The 16,991-nt window shown below is 47.8% G+C and overlaps 2 protein-coding genes across 5 annotated transcripts in view; one reads left to right on the forward strand and one right to left on the reverse strand.

Moving 5' to 3' along the window:
• Nucleotides 1–414: 414 nt before the first annotated feature.
• On the forward strand, nucleotides 415–9,600 carry GTPBP2 (GTP binding protein 2). Its single transcript, XM_041727451.1, has 12 exons — nucleotides 415–702; nucleotides 2,451–2,477; nucleotides 2,770–2,954; nucleotides 3,292–3,400; nucleotides 3,598–3,795; nucleotides 4,092–4,266; nucleotides 4,423–4,642; nucleotides 5,032–5,167; nucleotides 5,306–5,364; nucleotides 5,919–6,090; nucleotides 6,506–6,670; nucleotides 6,915–9,600. The coding sequence occupies exons 1-12, from the start codon at nucleotides 517–519 to the stop codon at nucleotides 7,089–7,091; spliced, it is 1,809 nt and encodes a 602-aa protein (XP_041583385.1). The 5' UTR covers nucleotides 415–516; the 3' UTR covers nucleotides 7,092–9,600.
• The window catches only part of POLH (DNA polymerase eta), a 37,718-nt gene continuing 30,311 nt past the window's right edge, over nucleotides 9,585–16,991 (reverse strand). For 3 of the 4 annotated variants that reach the window (XM_041727420.1, XM_041727413.1, XM_041727426.1), the window contains 2 exons: nucleotides 15,508–15,677; nucleotides 9,585–12,907 (listed from right to left, as the gene is read on the reverse strand). In XM_041727420.1, the coding sequence (XP_041583354.1) occupies nucleotides 12,022–12,907; nucleotides 15,508–15,677 (1,056 nt within the window). In that variant the 3' untranslated portion in view covers nucleotides 9,585–12,021. Of the gene's footprint in view, nucleotides 12,908–13,711; nucleotides 15,678–16,991 lie in introns of those variants that run through there. The other variant, XM_041727436.1, reaches the window with a different exon arrangement.

Below are 16,991 nucleotides of genomic sequence, written 5' to 3' on the forward strand. Positions count from 1 at the left end.
AACCTGTTGTCTGCGGGGCCTAACCAAAGAGCGCCACAAAGCTTCATTCTGATGTAACCCCTCCGCCTCGGGTGACTGCCCCATCCCCAGACGCGGGGCTTCAAACTTCCCCCCAAGGAGGCGCTAGGAAAACACCCGATCGGAGCGCGGAGATTGAAAATCAGACTACAGCTCCCCTCGACCTTTGCGCGCATAAGCGCGCTCCTCGCCGACGCCCCGAAGCCACGCCGCGGCCCCTTGAGCTGCAATGCCTCCTGGGAATTGTAGGGCAGCTGGCAGCTCATTTAGGGGAGGTCTTAGGCTTGAGGACTCTCTCTCCCATGGTGCCCTGCGGCTGTTTCTGACGCGACCCGGGGCAAAAGCAGGGTGGGGGCGTGGCCCGCGCAGGGCCCCACCCCGCTCTCCTCTGGCTGGCCGGACGCGGCGGTGGCAGTAGGGGCGGCGGCGGCGGCGGCGGCGGCGGCGGCGGCGGTGGCGGGGGGGAGGGGCCGGGCGGGGGGCTGGCGGCAGCGGCGGATGGACTCGCGGGTATCGGAGCTGTTCGGCGGCTGCTGCCGGCCCGGAGGGGGCCCGGCCGTGGGCGGAACCCTTAAGGCAAGGGGGGCCGGCGGCAGCAGCGGCTGCGGGGGCCCAAAGGGGAAAAAGAAGAACGGAAGGAACAGAGGGGGCAAAGCCAACAACCCTCCATACCTGCCCCCCGAGGTGAGCCCCGTGAGAAGTGGCGGGTGAGAGGAAATCATTCTTTCCGGTCCCGGGACTCCGGGGAGGCGGGACGGAGGGAATTGATACCCCCTTCCGGTGTCAGAACCCTGGGGGGAGAAGAGAACCCTTCCTTCCGGTCCCAGGACCCCAAGGAGAACCTGCCCTCCGGTGTCAGGACCCCAGGGAGGAAGAGTGGGGAGGGAGGAGCCCCCCATTCTGATCCAGTAACTCCAGGAGGAGAAATGGGGAAAAGGCATCCCACTTTCATCGCCTTGGGAAGAGCAAAGTAGAATGCCCTGGCTTCATCCTTCTGCTGCAACAGAAGGGAGACTACATCCTGGGATGAAGAGGCAGAGTTTTCTAAACTTGTTCGGCAGGGGAGGAGGGGAGTACTAGGGAAAGGAGCAGTATGTTCCGTCTCTATCCCTGAGTACACATATACACACACATATAAAAACAGACAACAGTCAAGCTTAAGTCCTCCTGCCCTTTGTCCTATGAGGAAGTGGAGATGGCTTCTGCACACCTGCTCCATCTCTGTCTAAGGCAGAGAATAACTGCTATTTTGTCCCTCTTAGGAAAGGCAGACAGGGGAAAAGCCTAAGCTAGTGGTTTTCAAACTTTAGCATGTATCAAGATCACCTGGATTGCTGCCTCACCCCTGGAATTGCTGATTCAGTAGGTCAGAAGTGGCCCTGATACTTGGCATTTCTTACAAGTTCCCAGGCGGTGTTAATGCTGTTGGTCCTGGGATCACACTTTGAGAACCATTGGCCTAGACTATCATCCTTATACCACTTTTCTGAAGCCACCCATCCAAATTCGTCATATTTAGAAAACAATAAAAAAGGAAGGTCTCTGCTAATGGGAAAAGATCTACCTTATACCTGTTAGAGGCTGGGAGTTAGAGGGCCTTGAAGAGATGGAATGATGACAGGAAGAACAAAAGAAAAAGAAACTGTCAAGGAGAAGTGCCAAAATGCAGGCAGGCAGGACAAGCAAATCTCCTACCTTTTGCACCCTAGAGGGGAAGGCTCATGCAACAGGTTGTTTCTCTGGTGGGTCAGCTGATAGAGGGAAGATGTAAAGGTGGTTGTGTGGATAGATTCAGGATTTTACCTCGTCTGAGGCATGTGAATCTAGTTTGTGGAGTCTGTCCCCTTTAATGCATTTTCTGAGTTTCTTCATCTCAGCCCCAACTTTAGAACCCTGCCCCTCATTTTACCTGGGCTCATCTCTCAGCACGCTTATAATGACCAGTGCTGAGCTCACCCTTTGGCCTTGGTCCAGAACCTCTCGCAGCTTCTTGCTCTTGGTGACATCAGCTGAGAGGGTGGGCAGGAAGGAAATGGTGTCTCCCACACCAGTGGCAAAGAATGACCTCAGCAGCCTGAACACAGAGCAGATCTAGACTTCTAGGGACAACAGTTTGAGGCCCCAGGGAGAAGGAAGGGGTGATCTTGCATCTAGGAAGAGGATACCACCAGTGATCAAAGGAAGGATGGACTAGGGTTCCATTTTTGGCTTATACGAGTGACTCACTGTATTCTTAGAGGCCTTTCCTTCAGAGAGGTCCACCGGGACTGAGTAGAGGGTTTTTCTGTCAATAACCTTTGGCAGGCATCTGTCTCAGCAGGTGCCACTGAGGTTCCTGCTCTCTCGAGTTAGCTGCCTGGGCCCCAGCAGGAATCAGAAGGAAATAGAAGTTGGTCAGGACAGTGTGTCATAACTGCTCTGTCTCTTTTCAGGCTGAAGATGGAAACATCGAATATAAAGTGAGTCTTAGGCTGGGGAAGGGCCGGTTATCCTTACGGGTGTGGGGTGATTTTTCTGAGATCCTTCCAACGTCATGATCTATAGGAGTTTAGGGATATGATTCAGGGTAAAGGCTCTGTACCTCATTCTGTCAGAGAGAGGGGGACTCAGTGTTAGAGGAGGCCAGGGATAAGGGGGTTTGAGTGGGAAGGGGGAAGGTCCTAGTCCCTGTAGCAGGACAGGTGGGGGGCATGAGGGTTTAGGAGGAGCAGCTCTGACTTCATTTTCTTATGACACCTCACCTGTCTTAAGCTGAAGCTGGTGAATCCATCCCAGTACCGCTTTGAGCACCTGGTGACACAGATGAAGTGGCGGCTCCAGGAGGGCCGCGGTGAGGCTGTCTACCAGATTGGGGTAGAGGACAATGGGCTGCTGGTGGGGCTGGCTGAGGAGGAGATGCGGGCGTCCCTCAAGACTCTGCACCGGATGGCGGAGAAGTACGCTTCCCATTCCCCCTAGGTTCTCTTCATCTGGCTCTGGAGAAGACCTGTGAATACTCAGTCACCTCGGGCCTGAGGGGCCTAGGAGAGACTTTCCTGCTGCCTCCTCTTGACAAAGGGCTGAAGGGGGGAGGGTTAGTGTTCTGGGCTTCTCCATGTTGGACTGAGGCTTTTTCACTCCTTGATTTAAGATTTGTTTAAAAGGATGTGAAATAGATTGGAGGGTGGTAGGAAGTGAAGTACAATGCTGAGAGGTGTGGTCCAGAGCCAGGTTGGAAGGTAGAGGGCAGAAGAGTACAGGTGAGATGTGGCAGCTGTGGCCTTGCTGTGACAGGGTTGGGGCAGATATCACTGTTCTCCGAGAGCGAGAAGTGGATTATGATAGCGACATGCCCCGGAAGATTACCGAAGTGCTGGTACGAAAGGTCCCTGACAACCAACAGGTAAGCACACGCCCTTCCCTACCTCTCACACCCTTGCTCCCGAGGAGGGCCCCGTGGTGGCACATTGTTCACTGGCTGGCCCGGGAACATGGGGATGTCCAAGTCCTTTGGTCCCCAGGGAGTGTCACTGCCTTTAACCCAACCTTCCGTGGAGAAACAAGGGATTGGAGCCCTTACCTCTGGCAATTCATCCACAGTTCCTAGACCTCCGTGTGGCCGTCCTGGGCAATGTGGACTCAGGGAAGTCGACTCTGCTTGGAGTCCTGACCCAGGGAGAGCTGGACAATGGGCGGGGCCGGGCTCGGCTCAACCTTTTCCGCCACCTGCATGAGATTCAGTCTGGCCGAACTTCCAGCATCAGCTTCGAGATCCTGGGCTTTAACAGCAAGGGAGAGGTGCATGCAATCAGCGGGACCCAGTGGGGCCAGACTCTGAGGATGGGATGGTAGTGGTAAAGAACAGCCCAAGGGCAGAGTGTGGAGACTTTTTGGAGTAGTGTAGAAGAAGACCCTGAGGGCAGTGAACAAGCTCTGTCTCCTTAGCAAACAAATGGGAAACAGCTGAATTAAAGCAGATATGGGGCTCAGGGTTAAGAGGCAGGGTCACCCAGTGACTGGTTTAGGTCCTGGCGACTCTTAAAAGGGTTGGGGAGGCTGGCAGGGGGCACTGAGAGCCCTGGGCTCTGGGCCAGGTGGTGAATTACAGTGACTCACGGACGGCAGAAGAGATCTGTGAAAGCAGCTCCAAGATGATCACCTTCATCGACCTGGCAGGCCACCACAAGTACCTACACACCACCATCTTTGGCCTCACATCATACTGCCCCGACTGTGCCCTGCTCCTCGTCAGTGCTAACACTGGGATTGGTACGAGGCATTGGGGTAGGGATGGGGCTGGAGGGGGGTGCTGACTCCCTGGGCCTCCTCAAAACTGGGAGTCAGATGTGAACTCTCCTGTTCCCCCTGCCCCCTCCCACATTCTCACCCTTCTCTCCTGCTGCCTGCCTGTCTTCTCTGAGGCAGCTGGCACCACCAGGGAACACCTAGGGCTGGCCCTGGCTCTGAAAGTGCCATTCTTCATCGTGGTCAGCAAGGTGGACCTCTGTGCCAAGACTACTGTGGAGAGGACGGTGCGCCAGTTAGAGCGGGTCCTCAAGCAGCCTGGCTGCCACAAGGTCCCCATGCTGGTCACCTCCGAGGATGATGCTGTCACTGCGGCACAGCAGTTTGCCCAGTCACCCAAGTAAGCCTTTCTCACTCCAGAGCCCCGATCCACAGGGAAGGCTGCCATGTGGCGTCCCAGCCCAGGGCCAGACCAGTTGTGGCGCAGTTCTGTGGTTTTTCAGGTTGGGATTGTGGGAGGGAGTCTGTGCTAGCCAGCCTGGGGTCTTGCCGGTGCCTGGGACCCAGGAGACCAAGGGCTGTGCCAGGCATTCGCTGTTTCCCTTGGCTCTGGGCTGGGCCTTGTGAGCCACATTCCTTGGCTGTCTCACAGAGAGAGGAATCAGAGCTCCTGAGGTTAGCAGATAGGAGAGAGGTGCCCCAGAAGCCCACCGTTACTTGAAGGGAGCTCTAGCCTCTGCTTCCTGTCCGAAGCTTCCTCATCTGTCCATTCCATGCCTCCCTGTCCAGTGTCACTCCTATCTTCACACTGTCCAGCGTGTCCGGAGAGAGTCTGGACCTGCTTAAAGTGTTTCTGAACATCTTGCCACCACTCACCAACAGCAAAGAGCAGGAGGAGCTCATGCAGCAGCTAACAGAGTTCCAGGTAATTGGGCCACATGTCCTCGCAGTGAGCGGGAGAACTGGGAGGGACTAATTCTGACCTAGTCCTGATGCTGTTTAGAGATTTTGGACTTGCCAGGTCTACTTGGCTGGCCGTTGATAGCATGTTTTTCGGCTTCAGGTGGATGAAATCTACACAGTACCAGAGGTGGGGACAGTTGTTGGAGGGACACTTTCCAGGTGAATTTCTTTGCTTGCCACCCACCCCATTCAGCCCTCACGTACCCACACACTTGATCACAGCCTTAGGGCGACCCCGGAGTTCTACTGAGCCCATCTAAATGCGGTGCTGGTTTCTGGATTGGGCTTTCACCACGACAAGAACTGGAGAAAGCTAGTCTCTTGTCTCACGAGGAAAGAAACAGTCTTGCTGCTGACTGGAAATCTCCAGGCTCCTGGAGGAGAAGTATGGGTCTTGAGCCCCAGTTGTATTCAACTGGCATCATTTCCACGTAGGGAAATGAGAGCTCCCTTAAGACTCTTTTCAAAGCAGAGGGTGTATCTAGGGGCAAAGCAGCAGGTACCTCTCTCACCATCACTACCGATCCTTCCAGGTATTAGCTGTCTAGTCTAAGTCTGAACCTTGAACCACGGCCTCCTCCACTGCCCCTCTCTTCCCCCTCCTGTGGGAGTCAGCCATAGAAGGGAATGTCTTGGGTGACCCTCGCATAGAAGCCGGTGTGTGTTGGGAGGTGGCTAGACTGACACTGTGCCACCTGCCCTCTGGGCTGCAGTGGGATTTGCCGTGAGGGGGACCAGCTGGTGGTGGGCCCCACGGACGATGGCTGCTTCCTGGAGCTGAGAGTGTGCAGCATCCAGCGCAACCGCTCTGCCTGTCGTGTGCTGCGAGCTGGTCAGGCTGCTACGTTGGCCCTCGGAGACTTTGACCGTGCACTTCTGCGCAAGGTGAGGTGGGAGGATGGATTGGAGAAGGGAACACAAAGAGAAGTCCCTGGGAACCTGGCCGCTTGATTGAGAAGCACCTAAGACACTTGAGAGGAACTCGAAGGAAACAGTCTCTAACCAAAGAAGCTTGTTACATAGACTGTATGAAAAAAGCTTAGGATACACAGAATACTTAAATATGACTCATGGTCATGCAATCTGAATGTCCAGGAGCCTATAATACTAAGTATTAGAAGAAGGATTAGAGAACATGGGAGGGATAGGAAGGGTTATAAGTGGATATTTGAATATTGTCTTCTGAGGTCTTTGTGTTTGAAGTCTTAGAAGAAGAGGTTTAGGAGCTGGCAGGGGTGTGAGGGTGGTTGGGGAAGGAGAGACTAATGCAAGGTCTGCCCTGGATCCGGGGCCTCCCTAGGGCATGGTGATGGTGAGTCCCGAGATGAATCCCACCATCTGCTCAGTGTTCGAGGCAGAGATTGTCCTACTATTCCATGCCACCACGTTCCGGCGAGGCTTCCAGGTGACAGTACATGTGGGCAACGTACGTCAGACAGCAGTGGTGGAAAAGATCCATGCCAAGGTGAGAGGGACCCAGCCATGCTGTTTTCCCAGGGGAAAGTCAGAATTCTTCTGCCTCCAGAAAGGAAAGAGGCCTGGCCCCAGACTCATAAAGAACTAACTCCTCCCAGACCCAACAAAGGGGACGAAGCCCCACTCTGGGGGGGTAGAAGCCTGGTAGGCCCCTGAGGGTGGAGAGCCAAGGCTGGTAGAGAACGGGATGGGAGGCACATTGTCCAGGACCAGTGACGGCATATCTGCTGCAGGACAAGCTGCGGACAGGGGAGAAGGCAGTGGTGCGTTTCCGCTTCCTGAAACACCCAGAATACCTGAAGGTGGGCGCCAAGCTGCTGTTCCGGGAGGGTGTCACCAAGGGCATCGGCCATGTCACTGATGTGCAAGCCATTGCAGCAGGAGAGGCGCAGGCCAACATGGGCTTCTGAACTCCTCCAGGCAGGCACAGCTCCATTGCTGTCCCTACAATATATAAGGTGACTTCTGGCCATGCTGCCCCCTGTTGGCGGCTCTGTGTTAATAGGTGAGGGAGAGACCGGTGCTCTCTGCCCTGTGCTCCCTGCCACTTTTCTGGAGAGGTGCCAAGCTTGGTGTGGCCAGGGAGGGGCAGTCCTGAGGGAGAAGACAGGAGAATTCAGGGCAGTGCTCAGCAGCTGTGTGTCCACCTGGTTGGCTCATCAACCCTGGCAACCCCGTGGACTGTCTACTGGAGGGAGCTGACCACCGCCACCTTGGCCCCACTGTCCGGACTGGGCATGATTCGCCGGTGTGGTCCTTGCACTTCAGGAATTGTCACAACAACTAGGGGTGGTCCTTGAAAGCACTCCTTTTTCTATACCTCTTCTCAAGGCCATGTAAGTTGCCCATCTCTACTTGACTGTGGACAAAAGACATTTGCTCCTGGCCATCTGGTGGCCCAGGGTCTGAAGAAATGGCACAGGGACAGTGCTCCCACCTTGTGCTGAGACATGAGGTCTGTTCCTCAGCTTTGTTTCCTTTCCCTTCCTCACTTAAGGGCCATTTCCCATTTCTCTGCTCATAGGCCCCACAGGTGCTATTTGTTGTGCTGGCCCAGGCGTGGGGCTGCCAAGCTAAGGTTTGGCATACCGAAGGTCAGCTGCATGTCAATCTGTCTTGTCCCCTCCTCTGCAGTGATTTGTTGGTTTTAATGCTGGATCAGTGTTTTACTTTCCCAGACTAGTGACTGGGGACCTGACCCACAGTTCCCCATCCTACTACCCTTAACCCACCCCCCTTTCTGCTCCCACTTAAGTCCTCCCTCTGTTGCAGGGAACCTGGAGGAAAGGGAAAGATGTTGCCATATTTCCTACTCTTTTAGGGCATGGACTCCCTCCTTTCCTTTTGTTAATGTCCTGGGTGCCCCGGACTCAGGGATTTGTTGGTTCAGGTTTCTCTGCATATATATATACACACACACACACACACGTGTATATATATATACACACATATATATATACACACACACACACACACCCATACATACATATATATATATACATATATATATTTAAATACATATATATTGTACAGAATAAAAAATGTTTTATTGAACATACTGTGCTTATGCTTAAGATACGGGCTCAGCTTCCAGGGCTAGATTCCTCTTCAGGATGAGAAACAAGTGAAACCCTAACACTGCTGAGCCATGAATGGGGAAAGAACCCATCTGGTATCTCATTCACCATTTTTCCTTTCCTCTCCTTCCCATGCAGTCAGTGTTCCAGTATTGTGACCTGGGTATTCTGGCTAATTTGCATAGTTCTCCAAAGAGCAAAATAGAAAGTGAAACTGTTGCCTTTTCAGCTGAAGATAGGTAACCAACTGCTTGAGGAACTGGCCACTTGCTGTGGTCAGTGGTGAGGAGCCTGCTCCTGTGCTGTGTAGAGATATGGAGATTAGCATGCCAGCTACTTAATAGAATGGATCCTAGAGTCACGGTAATCTGGCCCTCACACTTTCCCTAGCAATGCAATAGAGCCTGAAGTGAAATTTACATAGCCTAAACTGGCTTCTTGGAACTGAAGGCCAAACCTTAGTCCTTTCTTCCTATTTCTGTGTTCAGAGTACCTGGCCTGTTTTATGGAGCTGCATTTTGAGTACTGATCCTTGCAAAATAATTTTTAAAGTATTTTATTCATGCAAAAGAATTTTTAAAAAAAATATTCATGACACAGAGAGAGATACAGAGACATAGGCAGAGGAAGAAGCAGGCCCCATGCAGGGAGCCCGATGCAGGACTCAATCCAGGGCCCCTGGGATCACAACCTGAGCTGAAGGCAGACGCTTAACCACTGAGCCACACAGGCGTCCTTGCAAAACAAATTTAATGATAAATGTGGCCCGAGTCCCATGAGGCATTCTGTGGGAGAATTTTGCTGTTTTTTTTTTTTTTTTTAAAGAGTGTGTGAGCCTGCAAGCAGCAGTGGGGGAGGGGGGCAGACAGAGAGAGAGAGAGAGAATCTTCCAATTGGTGCGTGACACAGGGCTCAATTTCAAGACCCCAAGATCATGACCTGAGCTGAAATCAAGAGTTGGATGCTCAACCGACTGAGCACCCCAGGTACCTCTGTCCCCACAGTATTAAATTTTTTTTTTAAAGATTTTATTCATGAGAGGCACACACACAGAGAGAGAGGCAGAGACACAGGCAGAGGGAGAAGCAGGCTTCATCCAGGGAGCCCGACCTGGGACTCGATCCCCAGTCTCCAGGATCACACCCTGGGCCGTAGGCGGCGCCAAACCACTGCACCACGGGGACTGCTCCCCACAGTATTAAATTAATAGCTTTCCTAACTATTCAAGCTCTGCTGCTTTTAAAAATATCAGTGGCTTAACTTGCTACTGTAAGAAGCCTGTGTTTGAACAACTTCCTCCTGTGTTGGGGACTAAGCCATTTACTTCCTATGTGCAACTGTTGATAAACAGCTGAGAAAAGGTTGTATTCAACAAAAAGGTGCTATAGTTTTCACCCAACACTGACCTTTACATGTCTGTGTGCTGTCCCTTCCACGGGCTTATTCCCAGTACGTGGGGCAGGGTTGGCATTTCCAAGAAAACAGATGTGCTGCTGTTATTGTTACTAGTTACCCACTATCCCCACCCGTCTTGGCCTCTATACCGACAAAACCAAAGTTTCTACCACTTTGCTTATCTGTATGATTCTTTCCAACCAACCAACATGTTCAAAATTTGTTCCACTTAATCTGTATAGGACCCGAGAGTACTGCTTCATTTTAGGCTTTTTTTTTTTTTTTTAATTTTTCACTAGATTAAGAAAGGAGGCTTTAGAAAATGATCAGCACTTAATGAGACATCTTCAGGAACCAGTGAACTATACCTTATTATATTAATGGAACATTTAGAATAAAAAGATGTTTAAGGCAGCCCCCCCCCAGTAGCATGTACAATTTTACTGTTCCAGTTCTAGTAATCTAAAATTACTACATCTGTTTCATCCAGTGAGTATCAAGTACCTACTATGTGCAAGGCACTGTGAAGAATTCTTGACTTCAAGAAACTACAGATATGGTAGGGAAAGGGCCATGTACACACTATTCAACTACCACAAGAGGAAAATATTTTTGAAGGAAGAAATAATTTTCTGGTACACTCAGTATTTTTCAAATGCTACCCCCTTCTTCAAACTAAATATAGACCTGCAATTTATAAATACGTTTAAAAAGCAGTTGGTTTAAAAAAAAAAAAAAAGCAGTTGGCTTGTATGTTATATAGGAGATGGAGGGATATATACCCCATACTTCCGACCCACTTCCCCCAACACCACCTAGTTCAGTTCATTTTCAGTTGGGTTCTGTGTAATGCAAGGTTTCCCATATCAAAAAAAGCTGACTTTCCACATATAAGAACAAAGATTAAGAATACAGTACTATAGGGATCCCTGGGTGGCGCAGCGGTTTAGCGCCTGCCTTTGGCCCAGGGCTCAATCCTGGAGACCCGGGATCAAGTCCCACATCGGGCTCCCGGTGCATGGAGCCTGCTTCTCCCTCTGCCTGTGTCTCTGCCTCTCTGTGTGTGTGACTATCATAAATAAATTTTAAAAAATTAAAAAAAAAAAGAATACAGTACTATATATGTGGACAAGTGCAGAAAGCTACAATAAACCCTATGCTCAATATTCAAACATCAAAAGCGAACAGATGAACATGCCAGTGGCCCTGAAGGCCAAGTAGTACCTCTTAAATTTGTACTTCAGGGTTTAAAGAAATGTCATTGCCCTCTGCAAACCCATGACTGGCCATGGCATCTTCTAGATTGGTATTACTCAAACACCCTGGAAAATCTTGTTAATATACAGATTCTGATTCCATAGGGGTGAGGCTGAGACAGTTTCTAACAAGTTCCTTGATGACACTGATGCTGTTTCTCAAGATCACACTCAGCCTAGCAAGATTCTAGAGATGACCTAGTTCTGATCGTGACTTACCCAGTCTAAACAGAGTTTCTGAACTGGCCCATTAACAATCTTATTCTACATTAGATCAAATGCAGGAGGTAGAAGGGCCAGTGGCTAGAATTGTGGCCATAAATAGGGTTTAGTTGTATGAAATTCAGTATGTATGTATGTATATATGTATGTATTCATGAGAGACACAGAGAGGGCGGCAGAGACACAGGCAGAGGGAGGAGAAGCAGGCTCCCTGCAAGGAGCCTGATGTGGGACTCAGTCCCAGGCCTCCGGGATCACACCCTGAGCAAAAGGCAGACGCTCAACCACTGAGCCACCCAGGCGTCCCAAATTCAGTATTTATTGAGCAGCTTCTGTGAACAGAGGCCTGCCCTAAACATGTTATCACTTGAGGGTTTCAGGTCTTCACCTGATCTCAGACATCACATTTTGGTCAAAGCAAACTGCCCCTGTCACAGAGCTTGGGGAAAAGGTTTTTTTAAATTGTTTTTTTCTCATCCAGTTCCTTTTTCTGCCATCTTTAAGCTCTGTACTTTAAATACATTGTCCTTAATCTCCCATAATCTGTAACACATATCAGTTTTACAGATGAGGAAAAGTGTGGAAAGTGCCTCTCCTAGGCTTCAAGGCCCACATATTTGTACTCTGACACTGCCTCCCTAAACTCTAATGATTAAAAACGCAAAGCATTTGTATCTCTGCAATGATAAATTAGTTTTTACATCTCTATCAGCAATGGAATTAGAATCCATGCATGTGAAGAGATGGGAGTTTTAACTCAGCACCTAACTGGATTATTTATCTTACTAAAAATTTCATAAAGTTATAGATTTCCTTGAGAAGTGAACATATTTCCATCTCCTTGTTTCCAGGTAAAATATTAAAACCCTGCAGTAAGCCTGAGGCCACCACTAGTGTGTTAATGGTTTAAAAAATGATTCCAATGTCTGCATGCCCTCAGGCCTAGTTCGCTTACTATTGGAAGCTGAAGGGCTTTTGGGATTTCTTTTGCTTTGAGAACTGGCAGGAACAACCTGCATATTTGAGGAGTGGGGCTGCAAAAAGGATTTCTGTAACTCCAATGCAAAATGATAGTCCGTATGTTCTGGCATCTCCCATACAGGTACCAGAGAGCCACACTTCTCACAGGGCACTTGGTCCTCATCTGCCATAGGACTTGGAGTTGTAGTTGACTTCTGAGCCACCTCCAGAGCAGAACTGGAAGAAGCAAGCCTGCTTGGGCTGTTCTGGGTCAAATCCATCTCTGTAGGAGTTGTTTTAGAGGTTCCTAGTTTTGGTACTGCTTGACAGACAGGGGTGTAATTTGGATACTCTGTTGGAAAACCGTTTGTTAACTCTTCAGGACTAGACTGTGGATTTTGTGGAGGGAAGAAAATCGAAGGATTATTAAGCTGTTTCTGCTTTAGAAGTAGACTCTTCTGCTTAAAGAAGGGCTCAATTCCTGTAGTACGACTGGTTTGGAAAGGTAAGGAGGGCTTGGATGGTGAATTGCTCATGGGCACCTGGGCAGTGGCAGTAAGAGATGACAGTGAAGCTTCTTTGACTTTCTGCTTTTTTGCAGCTTTTTGGAAGAATGATTCCAGAGAAGTAGTTGCTTTCTTAGTGGCTGTCACTGCTAGGTCACATCCCTGGGTCTTAGCTTCTGAACCGGAAACTGGCACCTTTGTCACAGAACTTGGCTCACTGCTCAAGAAGGTGGTGATGTCTGTGCAAGATGAAGGGGCAGGAGCGGAGAATTTGGTAGCACAGAGGAAAAGCATTGTGAGGGGAGGGGACCTGTATAGAAAGTAAAGGAACAAGATTAGCACCTGGTCACAGATGCAGTTTGTAAATGACTGTGATTATAGTTCTGACACAAGAAGAAACTATTATTGCAGTGTTCTTAAATTTTAGGGTATGAGATTAATACAGATTCAATAGAGCTGGGATAGGCAGAGAATATGGCTTCCTAGGCATATTCAAGTCAAATCAAGAGAATAAGTTCCTAGGTGATGCTGATGTTGCTGGCTTAGGACCACATCTTGAGAATTGCTGACTTGGTGAACACTTAACCAGGTCAGACATATATAAATTGGATATATATACCCCTTACACCTAGGTATTCATAAGATATATCAGAAGATACATCAGAGTAGCTGTAATTCAGGGTTGAGGCAAGAAATTTTATTCAGGGCAACAAAAAAGCTTTAGAATATTTAGACTGGGAAGTCTCTTGGAAAAAAAATCCTGTTACCCATTCTGTTTTTTGTTTTTTGTTTTTAAGATTTTTATGCATGAGAGACACACAGAGAGAGGCAGAAACACAGGCAGAGGGAGAAGCAGGCTCCCTGCCAGGAGCTCGATGCTGGACTTGATCCCAGGACCCCATCATGCCCTGAGCCAAAGGCAGATGCTCAACTGCTGAGCCACCCAGGCATCCCACTCATTCTATTTTTAAAGAGTGTACTGCTTGGGCAGCCCAGGTAGCTCAGAGATTTAGTGCTGCCTTTGGCCCAGGGTGTGATCCTGGAGACCCAGGATCGAGTTCCACGTCTGTCTCCCTGCATGGAGCCTGCTTCTCCCTCTGCCTGTGTCTTTGTCTCTCTCTCTGTGTGTCTCTCATGAATGAATAAATAAAATCTTTAAAAAAAAAACAACAAAAAAAGAGTGTACTACTTAACCCTCATTCGGACAGACTTTTCAACTTGAGTTTCTAGAGAATGAAATTCTACAACTGGAATTACCTATCCTAGTCTCAGAAATATGTCAAGAAATTCCTGTCATAGAGTTAACTCATTATGTCTAATTACTCAAACAATTTTCACATTAGTTGAATTTCAGAAGATACAACATGTTTTGTTTTTTTTTTTAAGATTTTATTTATTTATTCATGAGAGACACAGAGAGAGGCAGAGACACAGGCAGAGGGAGAAACAAGCTGCATGCAGGGAGCCCCACGTGGGACTCAATCCTGGGTCTCCAGGATCACACCCTGGACTGAAGGCGGCGCTAAACCGCTGGGCCACCAGGGCTGCCCTACAACATGGTTTTATATACAGATTAGCCCCTCAATGAGGTGAAGAGTAAATGCTGTTTTAAAACTGTTATGGGGCAGCCCCAGTGGCTCAGTGGTTTAGCGCTGCCTTCAGCCCGGGGTTTGATCCTGGAGACCCAGGATCTAGTTCACATCCGCTCCCTGCATGGAACCTGCTACTCCCTCTGCCTGTGTCTCTGCCTCTCTCTGTATGTGTCTCTCATGAATAAATAAATAAAATCTTAAAAAAATAAAATAAGATAAAATTGTTATGACAGTTATCTCACTATCCTCTGGTTTCATACTTTTGTAAAGTCTTATAATCAGATCATTTTGATGCTTCCCTGTCAGTAAGTTTCCCGGTAAGTATTTGTTAGAGTCTGTCAGTTTTTAAGGTTTCATATGAACATAGAATCCTATTTATCATTTAGTTCTGTGAAACTGTTCAATATTTGAAAATAAACACATATACCAGGAAGTAAAAGTCAAATAAATTATTCCAAAGAACAAGGATTCCAGCTTTAGAGACCCTATCATATTGTAGGTCTGCACATGCAGTAGTAATAAACACATATTTAGATAAGCAATAGGTGTTCAGTGAAATTTTGTTTATTTATAGTTGACATAACTAATGTCACATTAGTTTCAGGTTAAACTTTTATTTATAATCTTCAGCATAGATCTATAAACAACCAATTTATGTTTCTCACATAATTTATTTCCATTGTGAATTAGGAATTCTTTTTTCAATGTAACAGGCTATGTTAAATAGAGGATTCCAATACTGAAAATCATTAATATCTGAACAATAAACACACTCCAATCATATATTTGGTTATTTTTCATTACCAAATAAAATGAAATTTAATATGACATTTAGTATTATAGCAGTGGACCTTGTAATTGAGTTGGGATGTTAGAATGAAGATTATCCATGAATCTAAATTTAGGTCATTTTCATTATCAAGAAAGATGGTTTTAAGATAGAACAATTAAGTGTTGAGTTCCTTTTTTTTTTTTTTTTAAGTGTTGAGTTCCTAAGTGTATCCTTGAAACTTGAGTTCCATACTCACACAGGCAATTGGTTGTTCCCTCTGCTTGCAGCAAAGACAGGGATGACTGTGGTGTACACTGCCTCTGAAACACACCCCTGAGAACCGGAATGCACCCAATGTAGGCAAAGCAGCTGTAACTGAGCTGCCTTGTTTCTGGGGTTTCTGTTGTGTTCTCCCATTCCTCTCTGATAGGTCCTACTGGCCAAAGTCACCAAGAACCTACCCCAGCTGGAGAAATATATACCCATGACTTAGAGCAAATCAGGGCACAGGTGTCTTCTGTAAAGACAAGATAAAATTAAACTCACCAGTCAGTTTTGATTCCTGAAGTGTTACAGTTCTTGATGACAGCAAATGCATCATGGCTCATTTTGTGAGCATCATAGCGGGTAAGGGCACAGCAGCGACGCAGGCTGCTGAGACGTTTGTCTCCTTGTACACGAATGCTCACAGCCAACTGGGTGGCCATCCTGTCATTCTGTGGATATAAATGGATTGAGACCGGAACTACAGTTATTGTGAACATCTGGATTCTATATATTGAACCGTGTGAGAGGAAATTAAAAGAACCAGCATGACAGAATGGTTTAGAAATTGTCACGCTTAATTTTTTTTTAAGGCTTATTTATTTTAGAGAGAAACGAGGAGAGAGAGCACAAGTGGGGGTGAGGGGCAGAGCGAGAGAAGTTCAAGCAGTTTCCTTGCTGAGTGTGGAGACCAACATGGGACTGGATCCAAGGACTGCAAGATCATGACCTGAGCCGAAAGCAAGAGTCAGACACTTAACCTACTGAGCCACTCAGGTGCCTCAGTGACATTTCATTTTTAAAAATATTTTGTGCTGGGGCACCTGAGTGGTTCAGTGGGTTAAGCATCTGACTTCAGCTCAGGTTGTGATCTCAGGGTCCTGGGATCCAGTGTGCCACTTTGGGCTCCCTGTTCAGCAGAGAGCTTGCTTCTCTAATCCTCTCCTTCTGTCCCTCCTGCTCATGCACTCTCTCTCAAATAATAAATAAAATGCTTTAAAAGGGATGCCTGGGTGGCTCAGAGGTTGGGCAGCTGCCTTTGGCTGAGATCGTGATCCCAGGATCTGGGATCGAGTCCCGCATCTGGCTCTTGCAAGGACCCTGCTCCTCCCTCTGCCTGTGTCTCTCCCTCTCTCTGTGTGTCTCTCATGAATAAATAAATAAAATCTTAAAAAAATCCTTTAAAAAATTTATGCTATTAGTATAAGAAGTAACTGAAGCATACAGAACCTGAATGATGAAATAATAGAATATCTAGGATATTTTGACAGGTGATAGGAACAGGACAGAATAAATGAAAATGGGGACTCTTCTTGAACGTTTTTTGTGCTGTCCATGCAGGAAGATTATAACCAATATTTATTCTATTTTGTGACTGAAGGAAGGGCTCATTTAAGTAGTTGTCTGAAAGGAAGATCCAAGGGAGGATGTCAAGATTGAGTAGGGGATCTGGTCTTCTGCTAGTGCAGAAGTTTCCACTAGCACCTCCTCCTTTTACCCTATCTATAGAATATACAGTGTAGTGAGCCTGCATCTAGAGAGCAGGATCACTGATCCACTTTTCAGTGAAGTCTAAGCAATTGAATATTGTTGATACAAAACAAAGAAATAAAGGTCAAGAAGCAGAGATATAAGAAGGTGAAAAGTCTACACAGGGATCCCCTCAAAATCAAAAGATGGTGGTGACAAGAAATACCCCCAAAGGCAAACAAACCAAGAGCAACTATTTTTGGTGGTAAGAATATATTTTGTATTTTTTGTACATT

Source organism: Vulpes lagopus, chromosome 1, assembly GCF_018345385.1.
Source record: "Vulpes lagopus strain Blue_001 chromosome 1, ASM1834538v1, whole genome shotgun sequence".
In the NCBI taxonomy this organism is placed as follows: domain Eukaryota; kingdom Metazoa; phylum Chordata; class Mammalia; order Carnivora; family Canidae; genus Vulpes; species Vulpes lagopus.

What these genes read in the sequence shown, in the direction of transcription:
- GTPBP2 (XM_041727451.1), top strand. Translation starts at nt 517, where the DNA reads ATGGACTCGCGGGTATCGGAGCTGTTCGGCGGCTGCTGCCGGCCCGGA. An exon ending in ATGGAAACATCGAATATAAA is followed by an intron (nt 2,478 to 2,769) that starts GTGAGTCTTAGG and finishes ACCTGTCTTAAG; the next exon opens with CTGAAGCTGGTGAATCCATC. An exon ending in AGCAGCTAACAGAGTTCCAG is followed by an intron (nt 5,168 to 5,305) that starts GTAATTGGGCCA and finishes TTTCGGCTTCAG; the next exon opens with GTGGATGAAATCTACACAGT.